General features: G+C 46.8%; 1 protein-coding gene across 1 annotated transcript in view; it reads left to right on the forward strand.

The window, feature by feature from the left end:
* GRIN3B (glutamate ionotropic receptor NMDA type subunit 3B) overlaps window positions 1-8,118 on the forward strand; it is a 51,317-nt gene extending 43,199 nt beyond the window's left edge. The window contains exons 8-11 of the mRNA XM_060275235.1: window positions 1,492-1,643; window positions 4,110-4,274; window positions 4,884-4,951; window positions 7,722-8,118. Of these exons, the coding sequence (XP_060131218.1) occupies window positions 1,492-1,643; window positions 4,110-4,274; window positions 4,884-4,951; window positions 7,722-8,118 (782 nt within the window). The remainder of the gene's footprint in view (window positions 1-1,491; window positions 1,644-4,109; window positions 4,275-4,883; window positions 4,952-7,721) is intronic.
* Window positions 8,119-12,526: the final 4,408 nt, after the last annotated feature.

Genomic DNA, 12,526 nt, shown 5'->3' on the forward strand with positions numbered 1-12,526 from the left:
GGGCTCTAACCACCAACCTCCTGGTTAACAGCCAAATGCTTAGGTTCCTGTGTCCAGTTTTGGTCACCTCGCCTCAAAAATGGGGATAGAATAAGTTCAGAAAAGGCCACCCGAGTTTTTCAGTTCAGGGAAAAGAGGAGTGAGAGATGTCACGAGGGAAGTTTATAAAATGATGCGTGGCATGGAGAAAGTGGATGGGGGAAGTTTTTAATGTTTGACATTTGATTAAGCTTTTATATGTGCTGGAAGCCATCCAGAGTGGTTGGGGGAACTCAGCCAGATGGGCGGGATATAAATAAAATAATAATAATAATAATAATAATTATTATTATTATTATTATTCCTCCCTCTCCTGAAACGCTACAGCTTGTGCACATCCAATGAAGCTTAATGTTGGGGTATTGAGGACGGATGAAAGAGAGGACTTTTTTCTATGGAACTCACGGCCTCAAGAAGCCACCAACTTGGATGGCTTTAAAAGAGGATGAGACAAATTCACAGAGGACGTCTACTAGCCAGGATGGCTCTGCTCTGCCTCCGTGGTTGGAGGTGGCAATGCATCTGAATGCTAGTTGCTGGACACCGCAGGAGAGGAGAATTACTCCTTTTTTGAGGGGGGGGACTTGCCTTCAGGTTTCCCTTGGGGGCATCCGGTTGGCCACTGGGAGAAGAGGAGCCGGTCTAGATGGGCCACTGGCCTTATCTGGCAGCCAGGCTTTGAAAATATTTTAATGGAACCTCCATGTCCAGAAGCAGTCTATCTGAATCCTTAGGTTCTAAGGGGAACTTGGCCACGGTGAGAGCAGGATGCTGGAGCAAAGGGGCCACTGGCCTGATCTAGCAGCCAGGCGCTCCTTGTTTTATGTTCTAATATCTGACTGATATTAGAATCATAGAATCATAGAGTTGGAAGAGACCACAAGGGCCATCCAGTCCAACCCCCTGCCAAGCAGGAAACACCATCAAAGCATTCCTGACAGATGGCTGTCAAGCCTCTGCTTAAAGACCTCCAAAGAAGGAGACTCCACCACACTCCTTGGTAGCAAATTCCACTGCCAAACAGCTCTTACTGCCAGGAAGTTCTTCCTAATGTTTAGGTGGAATCTTCTTTCTTGTAGTTTGAATCCATTGCTCCGTGTCCGCTTCTCTGGAGCAGCAGAAAACAATCTTTCACCCTCCTCTATATGACATCCTTTTATATATTTGAACATGGCTATCATATCAACCTTCTCTTCTCCAGGCTAAACATACCCAGTTCCCTAAGCCATTCCTCATAAGGCATTGTTTCCAGGCCTTTGACCATTTTGGTTGCCCTCTTCTGGGCACGTTCCAGGGCACCATTGGAGGACGGGAAGGCACTCTGCGCATCCTCAAACCCGAGATTGGTGTTCCTCCAGCAACACCCTTCCTTTATTTATTTATTTATTTATTTATTTATTTATTTATTTTGCATCGACCCACCACAATATATGTGCTTGTGCCACCTTCCAGGCTACGGGATCGGCCTTCCTCAGAACTCGCCCCTGACCTCCAACATCTCGGAGTTCATCAGCCGCTATAAATCGTCCGGCTTCATGGACCTCCTCCACGACAAATGGTACAAGATGGTCCCCTGTGGAAAGCGGGTCTTCGCCGTCACCGAGGTACGGGGTGGGCTGGGAAAAGGGTGGGTTGTGGAGCACGCAATTAAAGAACAATCATGCGTTGTTACAAAAGTTGGTTGCCAGCCCCCACTCTCTGGGGGTTCCAGGCACTCACCCAGGGTCTGTGGTCCTTTGGAGAATTGAGAATCATAGAACTGTTGAGTTGGAAGGGACCCAAGGGTCATCTAGTCCAACCCCCTGCAATGCAGGAAGGGTCAAGCATCCATGACAGATGACCACCCAACCTCTGCTTAAAAATCTTCAAGGAAGGAAGACCGTTCCACTGTCGAATGCCTCTTACAGAAAGTTCTTCCTGAAGTTTAGTCGGAATCTCATTTCTTGTCACTTGAAGCCATGGGTTCAAATCCTACCCTCCAGAGCAGGAAAAAGCAAGCTGGCTCCTTCTTTCATGTGTCAGCCCTTGAGCTATTTGAAGATGTCTACAGGGCCGGCTCTAGGTAGACCCCCGGTGGCGCAGGGCACCACGGTGCCGGCCCGCCAGGAGGGCGTCGCGAGCTGCAGCCGCCTGCTGGCCGGCCGGTCCGCCGCGCAGCTGCGCCTGTGGCAGCCGCGCTGCGCCCACCCGCCCACCGCGCTGGGAAACGGGGCGGGCGGGCGCCGGAGAGATCGCGCTGTGCCTGCCCGCCCGCCCACCGCGCTGGGAAACATGGCGGGAGGGCGCCGGAGAGATCCGGCACACCACGGCGCCAGGGGCGCTTAAGACGGCCCTGGATGTCTATGATCATATCTCCTCTCAGTCTCCTCTTTCCCAGGCTAAACACGCCCAGCTCCTTCAACCGCTCCTCATAAGAAACAATACAGGGCCAGTGAGAGCCATTGGCGATGCAAGAGAAGTGTGGACAGAGACTGGGGGGTTTGGAGCTTGCCAGAGGAACCGGGTGCAAGGTGTCTGGGAAAGAGAGCTTTTAGCAAGGTGTTCTGGGAAGGAGGAGGAAGAAGAAAGCTGGAATCCATCTTGGGCAGGCTGGCTGTAGGCTGGCTGGGAGAGATGCCTTGGACTCCAGGGCTGCACAAGCCCCTCTTGAAATGACCATGCTGTAAGATCGGGAATCCCTCCATGCAGACTGAAGGTTTAAAGCTATGATGGTCTCTGCCATGTCTCAATTCCCCAAAGGACCCCAGACCCTGGGTGAGTGCCTGGAGTCTTGCAGAGAGAGGCGTTGGCACCTGACTTTTGTAACAATAATATATTATAATAATATCTCTCAAAATATGCTGTTGCCTGCTCTTCAAGCTGCTGGCTTGTGCTGTTTTCCAGTGAATGGCTATTGGCTTTCAGTCTGAGGGCCACATTTCTCTCTAGGCAACCTCTTGAGGGCCGGGTCGATCTAGATGCACCCGTGGTCTGACTTGGTATATTTTCCGCAAATGCAGAAATACTCAGGGGGACTCAGAAAAAGAAAAAGAAAAACACAACCCAAAAATTCGGGAGCCTATGCCTTATCAGCGACCATGTGATCAGAGCCAGTGTGGTGTAGTGGTTAGAGCAGAGTTTCCCAAACTTGGGTCTCCAGCTGTTTTTGGACTACAATTCCCATCATCCCTGACCACGGGTCCTGCTAGCTAGGGATGATGGGAGTTGTAGTCCAAAAAAAGCTGGAGACCCAAGTTTGGGAAACCCTGGGTTAGAGTATCAGACTAGGACCTGGGTTCAAATCCCCGCTTGGCAGTGAATAATAATAATAATAATAATAATAATAATAATAATAATATTTAATTTATACCCCGCCCTCCCCAGTCAAAACCAGGCTCAGGGCGGCTAACACCAATAAAATTACAATAAGACATAAAAGAAAAGAAAACAATAAATTACAATACAGATTAAAATACAATATTAAAATTTAAAATGCAGCCTCATTTTAAGTAGTCCATAAATCCAAACCATGAGGGAGGAAAACACAGGGGTCAGACTGAATCCAACCCAAAGGCCAGGCGGAACAGCTCTGTCTTGCAGGCCCTGCAGAAAGATGACAAATCCCGCAAGGCCCTGGTCTCCTGTGAAAGAGCGTTCCACCAAGTTGGGGCCAATACTGAAAAGGCCCTGGCCCTAGTTGAGACCAATCTAGCCACCTTATATCTCGGGATCTCCAGAATATTGTTGTTTGTGGACCTTAAGGTCCTCTGTGGGGCACACCAGGAGAGGCAGTCCCGTAGGTACGAGGGTCCCAAGCCGCATAGGGCATTAAAGGTCAAAACCAGCACCTTAAACCAGGTCATAACCTTAAAGGTCAAAACCAGCACCTCGCAAGGGGTGGCCTTTTGGGGCCAGTCACTGCCACCAGCCTTGCCAGCCTCACAGGGTTGTTGGGGGGGATTAAATGAGGAAGGGGGAGAGCCACTTTGAGGACAAGGTGGGACATAAATAGATAATGATAATAATAGATAATGTGTGGGCTCCGAGCTGTGCTCATTCTGTGCCTCTCTCTTCCCCCTCACCTTGCCCAGACCCTGCAGATGGGCATCTATCACTTTTCGGGGCTCTTTGTCCTACTATGCATCGGTCTCTGTGGCTCTCTGCTGACTTCCCTCGGAGAGCACATTTTCTACCGCCTCATCTTGCCTCGCATCAAACGCAAGAAGAAGTTCAACTACTGGCTCCACACCAGCCAGGTAAGAGATCGCATCCCAAACTTGCCAAAGCACACACTGACCTTGCAGGGCGGTGATCTGCAGGCAGCAGCCTCCTCTTCTGTTCCCCTCTCTTAAGCATGGGGTGGAAGGTGGCTGGTTCATTCCTGGCTGGTTCATTCATTCTTCATTGCAAAGAAGAGAATTCCTGCCCGCCAGAGACCAACCAGCTCCTTGCGTCTCAAAAGAACCAGCTCCCAAGCTTGCGTCGTTGATAGGATTCGCAGCTTAAGTTCAAATAAGGGAAGGCCACTTCGCAGGGGCGGCATTGCAAGGTGTTTCTGGTTTTAGCAAGCGGGTTGGGATGGATGACCTCCCGGGGTACCATCCAACTCTATGGTTCTGCTGCATGCTGATTGAACCACTTTCCTGCTTTCTGAACTGCTTACATTGCAAAGCGTTTAACTGTGAAAACTTGAGGATTCCCAAGAAAATCAGTTTTCATCTTGTTTCTGAGTATCATTGAGAGCTGCACGCACCTCACATGCTCAGAGACACTGTTGTTGTTGTTGTTTTGCCAATTTAGATGTTATCTAGTCAATCTTGAGGCCCCACCATTGCTTTCTTAATTTGTTTTTTAATATATATCAGAAAATCCACCGGGCGCTGAACATGGGTTTGGAGGAGCAGAGGAACAAAAAGCTGAATTTGGAGAAAAGGTAAATAACTTTGTTGCTTCATCTCGGGATAAATTTGGCAGCTGGAAAGAATTTGGCTTCCATCATCCAGGTTTAATCAGCTGCTAAGGAGGAGTTTATGCCATTGGGCTTTTCTTCCTATATACATAAAAATGTAAGGCTGTCGTCACACTGTCGTCTTTTTAAAACGATGCAGGACTTTCTCAGGGGGGTATTAAGAAAGATGGAAGTGTAGCGATGGAGGCAGGGGGGGGCTGTTGTTGTAGGAGAGGTGCCCAGTATAAACTAGCATATGCAAATGCCATGCAAATTAGCACAGGGAAACGTTATGCAACACAGCGCAGGGAAACGTTATGCAGCTTAGCATTGGCAAATGTCATGCAAACGTCCCCCAAATTAGCAAGGGCAAATGTGCAAACCAGCACAAGCAAATGTAAATTAGCATAGGCAAATCTTATGCAAATTTCCTTTGGGAGCCTGCGACCAAGCTCTTTAACTACCCAGCAATGCCCCCACAATACCGGTAGGACATGAAGCTCACTGGGTGACTAGGGGGCCAATTACTGCTTCTCAGCCTTCCCTACCTCACAGGGTTGTTGTGGTTTTTCCTCTCTCTTTTTGTCCAAACTAAGACTTTGATATAAATACAATAAGGAGAAGGGGGGAGAGAAAGGGGGAGAGAGAGAGAGAGAGGTTAAAAGAGAGAGAAATTCAGAAAGTAAGGGACTTCCGATGCTTCAACTATCCGCTACAAATATAAACAATATTCACTTTGTCCAATACCAGTATAACACCCAACAAAGCTACTTTTTATAAGCAAACATGATCTTCAATCCTTGAATCCTAATGTCATTATTTCATTTTAAATAAATAAAAAGTCTTTGAGAGGTTTCCAATCTTTAACAAATGTTAACAATGACTTTTCTCTGATTAAATATGTCCATTTGCCATCTTAGCTCAGTCCATATGTTTTAAGAGCCATTCTTCCATCGTTGGACATGATTTGTCCTTCCACATTAGCACATGTAAAAGTCTCACAGCCATGAACATATCTTGCAACAAAGTTCCTTAATCCTTTTCTAAATGTATACCCATAAGTCCCAGCATGAAGAGGTCTGGCTTCAGCTGAAAATCAATCTTCAAAATTCTCTTAATCTGGGTTCGAGCCCAAGTTGGGCACGCTTCCTGCATTGCAGGGGGTTGGTCTAGATGACCATTGTAGCCCCTGGTGGTTCCCTCCCTGCGAGAAGTGAAGTTACAGGGAACCAGGCAGAGGGCCTTCACCCGCCCTGTGGAACGCCTTCCTGTCAAGGAAATAAACCACTATCTGACTTTTAGAAGACATCTGAAGGCAGCCCTGTATTGGGAAGTTTTTTAATGTTGACATTTTATTATGTTTTTATATGTGCTGGGGCATAAATAATAAATTTCTTCTTATTATTATTATTCCAACTCTACAGTTCTATGCTTCTGTTATATGTTCCCACCGTGCCATCTGTATTAGAGATGTAAAATTTCCGGAAATTTTGAAGCTCAGAAAGAAACCTGGCTTTTTTTCCAGGAAAAAATGGAAATTTTCAGAAAAATGAAAAAAAATGCTACATTAGCACTTCTTTTTTCTTTTCCAGATTGAAAGTCATTTTGTTACTTTAGAAACATAAAATATAACCATGGACAATTTTAATGGGCATAAACTTATCACAACTAGCATATTAAAAATATAGTGTATCCAAACAGGAACTGAAATTTAACTTATCATTTATCATTGTTTGCAACACGCTTACTCCACCTCCCATGTTTTGCCCATGAGACCTTATGTATTTCCTCACACTGATGTGTGTGGTCTGTTAACCACTTTAGCTACTACTATATGCTTAAATTAGCTTATTTCACTTTTTAAAGACTGTTTTACAGCATTTAATGTTTAAAATATTTTCATTTCTTTTTTTCTTTCATAACACTTCTCTCATTGCCACAACAGCACATATACTTTAAGGCCCTTTTTGTTGCTCTAATATTTTCTTCCACTGCTTTGAGGCCTAGTGAAGAGGAACAGAACCAATGCATACCACATGCATGCAAAAACAAAACTGAAACCTTTTTATTTTCTGGTGACAACAGCACCTCCTAAGGAAGAAATGTATCTTGTTCTTGCATTGGAGAGTTCAGTTTGTAACCTAGGACTTGCTTTTCCTCACAGAAATTAGAATAATCTGATACCATACATAGTTTTAAAAAAATATTTATAAAATATTTGAACCCCTTATCTTAAAATATTTTATTTATCATGTTAAAATAAAACATTCCATAATCTATTCTTTATTTCCCCCCCCCCCAATTTTCCCAATTTTTCAGAAAAAAACCAAAAAGGCTTCGGGGGGGCGGGTCCCCCCCCTGAATTTTCTTGGTTTTTTCCTGGGCCTTCACATCTCTAATCCGTATACAGGGTTGTTGTGTTGAGGATGATCTGCCTTGAGCTCCTGGGAGGAAAAAGTGGGGTATGAAGATTCCACCTAAACATTAGGAAGAACTTCCTGACAGTAAGAGCTGTTCGACAGTGGAATTTGCTGCCAAGGTGTGTGGTGGAGTCTCCTTCTTTGGAGGTCTTTAAGCAGAGGCTTGACAGCCATATGTCAAGAATGCTTTGATGGTGTTTCCTGCTTGGCAGGGGGTTGGACTGGATGGCCCTTGTGGTCTCTTCCAACTCTATGATTCTATGAATGAATGAATGAATGAATGAATAAAGCCAATTCTCTCTCTTTTCTCCTCTCCTCTCCGCCTGCCCCCAAAGGTGCAACATCCAAAAGAGCCAAGAGGAACCAGAGGTCCCTCCGCCACCGCCCTCCAACCAGCCAGGTTGGAACAACCTCCGCCGGGCAGCCGTGAAGAAGGAGGACAAACGCGTCCACTTCAACATCGAGAACGCCCCGGACGAGGCTTCGGATGATGAGCGAGAGGCCCCCGTCTGGCACTGCATGAACGGCCAAGATCCGCAGCAGGGCAGCAAGGAGGCCAAAGAGAAGGAGCTGAAGGAGCTGGAGAGCAAAATCGAGGACATGCGCGAGCAGCTGCGGGCTGCCCTGGTGCGCAAGAGTGAGCTGATGGTGGCGCTGGGGCCACCACCCAAGGCGCCCCGCCTGCCCCCCGCCCTCAAGGCCTTGATCAAGGAGAGCAACGAGGACAGGTGATGTCCAAGGGCAGGGGCCGCCTCCTGCCGGCTGGCTGTGCGGGGCGGCTCCAGCCAGTTGTGGAGACAGACAGCGACAGCAACCGAGCGCTCGGGCTCTGGAACACTTTCGCAAAGACTCTTGCGCTCGAGCGCTGCTGGGATACAGCTTGGGGTGGCCAGCCGTGGGCGCAGGAGAAAGGTTTGCTCTTGACTCTGCTATGTTTCCCGGAGTCGTTTTGCAAGAGGGGGGCTGCGGCAGGTGGGGCGCTGAGCCTGCACTTTGCATGCAGACGATTCCAGGATCAATCCGCGGCAATGCCAGCTTTTGTTTTTTTAAAGATCTCAAGTAGCAAGCGAGTCCCAAGAGAGAGCCGTTATATATACAGTGGTACCTCGGTTTACAAACACAATTGGTTCCGGAAGTCACAATTGATTGCTAAATTTGAAATGTTGTTGAATTGTTTATTTAAAATTTTAAAATATTTAAATCTGTTGTTGGGATGGCACCAGTAAGGAATTTGGCTTTACAGTGGTACCTTGGTTTAAGTACACAATTGGTTCCGGAAGTCTGTACTTAACCTGAAGCGAACTTTCCCATTGAAAGTAATGGAAAGTGGATTAATTCGTTCCAGACGGTCCATGGAGTACTCAACCTGAAGCGTACTTAACCGGAGGTATAAGTGTAATTGGTTCCGGAAGTCCGTACTTAACCTGAAGCGTACTTAACCTGAAGCAAACTTTCCCATTGAAAGTAATGGAAAGTGAATTAATCCATTCCAGACAGGTCCACGGAGTACTTAAACTAAAGCGTACTTAACCCGAGGTATGAGTGTAATTGGTTCCGGAAGTCCGTACTTAACCTGAAGCGTACTTAACCTGAGCAAACTTTCCCATTGAAAGTTATGGAAAGTGGATTAATCCGTTCCAGACAGTCCGTGGAGTACTTAAACTGAAAATACTCAAACCGAGGCGTACTTAAACCGAGGTTTGACTGTATAAGGCTGCTTTGTCTGTACGTTCAAGCCCCGACACACTAGATCTCTACGCCACAAGCTGGTTCTCGGTAGGTTCGCCAAGCAGCCACTGGGTGCGTAGGAGCAGGCCTGTAAGGACTTCAAGCAATCAGTTGGCACACAATCCGGCTACCAGGTGCCGCCCCTCGCAGGATCCAGTGAAACATATATTGGAATGGCAGAACAACCAGGGAGGGGGAAATGCAGTCGGTCAGGGACAGAACACAGAGTTTTGAAAGGAAGGCAGCCTGAGGTTCAATCCTTTCCAGTGAAACTAAAGCTTGGAAGGGCCATTGTCTTTGAGCCGCTCCATGTAGGACTCCAACTCCCAGCATTCCCAGGGCCAGCGGTCAAGGAGGAGGATGGGAGTTGGAGTCCTGCAACACCAGGAAAGCCATGGGTGTCCTCAGCAGTAGCAAACGAGAGATGGGCGAATGTCTCTGTTCGGAAGAGGCGTTCTCTCCTGGGAGCAGGGAAGGCCTTTTCAGAGGTTGGGGCTGCTGACCACGAGGGCACCAATCTGGATGGCTTCGAAGCAGGACCAGACAAATTCGCGGAGGAGGAGAGGGCGACTGAGGGCTGCTAGTAAGGCTGGACAGTATACAGTACCTGGTTTCCAACATTGTGATCTATATCACCAGCTAAACATTGCAATGCATAGATATATCACGATGTCTGAAATAAGGATAGAGAGCTATGTAGAGGCATGGCTGGGTTCACAGATTTCCCCACGTGGTGATTTTTTTTGCATAGCACACAAACACATCATGATATCACGAGATGGACTTCAAACCGGTTTTGGATGATATATTGATATATCACCCAGCCGTAGCCACGAGCCAGGACAGCTGTTCTATCTGCGTCCATGGCCAGAGGCAGCCACGCTTCTGAATCCCAGTTGCTGGAAACCTTGGGGTGGTGTGTGCCAGGGGGAGAGATGCTGCTGTGCTCTGGTCCTGCTTGCATTTTGGGGGCATCTGGTGAGGACAAGGTGCTAGACTAGATGCCTCTCTTTGTCCTCAACCGGCTGCAGGACTCATCTCAGGTTCTTTTGAGCCGGGAGTTCAGCAGTTTCTTGGAGGGCCACAAGACTCCCCCATGATCCTCGGGGTGGACGAGGCCCCATGGTCTGACTGTTAATGGCAGACTAAGATGTTCACATTTCGGAGGCTTCAGGTCTATTCCTGATAGGGCCTTTCCGCAGGCGGTTTTACTTTAATGCATTTATTCCTTACGACGACTTGTTGGGTTTCCTACACAGCTCAGAGGCCTTTGGCCTAATCAGGCTGCAACCTGGCATTTATTATTAATAATAATAATAATAATTAACAGATTGCATTGTTTGGGCTCAGACCGATAGCATTTCTCACCTTCTGTTCGAACGCAGGTGTTGGGCTAAGCTGCTGAAAAGGTTCTTAACCAATGATTGACGAGATCGAGAGCCAGTGGGAGCAACACAAACTCTTATGCACCCTCCCCTAGTTCCTCCCTTGAGTGGCCCTTAATGGCTGGCATGGGCCCAATCCGCACTATAGAGATAAAGCAGTACCATGCTGCTTTAAATGGTCGCGGCTTTTTGTCCCAAAAAAGCCCACCTCCTGCCCACCTACCAGTTCGAAAGCACGTCCAAGTGCAAGTAGATAAATAGGTACCACTCCAGTGGGAAGGTAAACGGCGTTTCCATGTGCTGCTCTGGTTCGCCAGAAGCGGCTTAGTCATGCTGGCCACATGACCCGGAAGCTGTATGCCGACTCCCTCGGCCAATAAAGCGAGATGAGCACTGCAACCCCAGAGTCGTCCGCGACTGGACCTAACGGTCAGGGTCCCTTTACCTTTACCTATCCTGGGAACAAAATAAAAAAATTCTTTCCAGTAGCACCTTAGAGACCAACTAAGTTTGTCATTGGTATGAGTTTTCAGAGGGTGGGGAGGGGTATTATTCCCTCCTTGTGGTGGGAGTGGGTGATTGATTGACTGACAGCTGATAGCCAAACCCTACGCCAAAGGATAAATGGACATAAATCTGACATCAGGAATCACAAGCCAGAGAAACCAGTAGGAGAACACTTCAGTCTCCCAGGACATTCTATACAAGATCTCAAAGTAGCTGTCTTATTAGAAAAGAATTTCAGAAATAGGCTGGAAAGAGAAGTTGCTGAACTGCAACTTATCACCAAGCTTAGGACCATGGAGAGACCAGGTCTGAATAAAGACATTGGATTCTTATCACATCATAAAGCTATCTTTAGCCATCTCACCCCTTGCTTTTTCCTGTGGGAACAATTGCAGTTGTTAACAGTCATCAACAGCTATCAGTCAGTCAGTCAATCACCCACTCCCACTACAAGGAGGGAGTAATACCCCTCCCCACCCTCTCACTATACAGGTGAAACTCGGAAAATTAGAATATCGTCGAAAAGTGCATTTATTTCAGTAATGCAACTTGTTATTTTTAATTTTTCTTTTAATTTTTACAAATGCTTTCTTTTGGAAATTCCACAGTAATAAAACAAATAGTTACAATAATACAAAAATAAACATCGCTACTACATTTCATTAATTACATTCCATTTATAACTGACCCGCCTAACGACAAATAATTACAACAAATAAAGGCTTGACATATCTTGCTTTGCATGTCATGCATCTATCTCATATATTGGTTCCACCTTTTAAGTTGCATTACTGAAATAAATCACTTTTCGACAATATTCTAATTTCCCGAGTTTCACCTGTATATAAGCATCTGGTGACTTCTGTTTCAGTGTGTCTGAAGAAGTGTGCATGCACACGAACGCTCATACCAATGACAAACTTAGTTGGTCTCTAAGGTGCTGCTGGAAGGAATTTTTTTTATTTTGTTTCGACTACGTCAGACCAACACGGCTACCTAATTGAAACTAGAACTATCCTGGGAACTGTAGTTTGCTCTGGGCACCGAGAATCAACAGCAATTCCTGGAGTGGTTTAACAACCAATCAGCCACTTTGAGAATTGCAAATTCTCTGGAAGGGAGAATAGGAGGCACCCTAACAATTCTCAGCACCCTGAGCAAACTACACTTCCCAGGACTCCATGGGGGAAACTGTGGCTGTTTAAAGTGGCATCATAACAGCAGAAATGCAGAGCGGACTAGGAATGCCAGAATGGAATCGTGTGATTTGGACCTTACAAAACCTTGCCAGTATGCAGTAGGCTACTAGCTACAGTCTTCTGCTGGGATACCAGGCTTGGCCATCCCATTCCCAGTTTTCCAATGAACAATCCAAGATCTGTTGAGCAGCTCAGGTTTGGCGAAGGTCAGCTGAAGCCAGCAGCTCAGGTTTCGCAAAGTTTAGCCTAAGTGGAGGACAAGGTAAGGAGGGACTTGTGTGGAGTTTAGTGGATTTATTGTTCAAGCAGCACCAGTTTAGC

This window comes from Zootoca vivipara, chromosome 6 (genome assembly GCF_963506605.1).
Source record: "Zootoca vivipara chromosome 6, rZooViv1.1, whole genome shotgun sequence".
Taxonomy (NCBI): domain Eukaryota; kingdom Metazoa; phylum Chordata; class Lepidosauria; order Squamata; family Lacertidae; genus Zootoca; species Zootoca vivipara.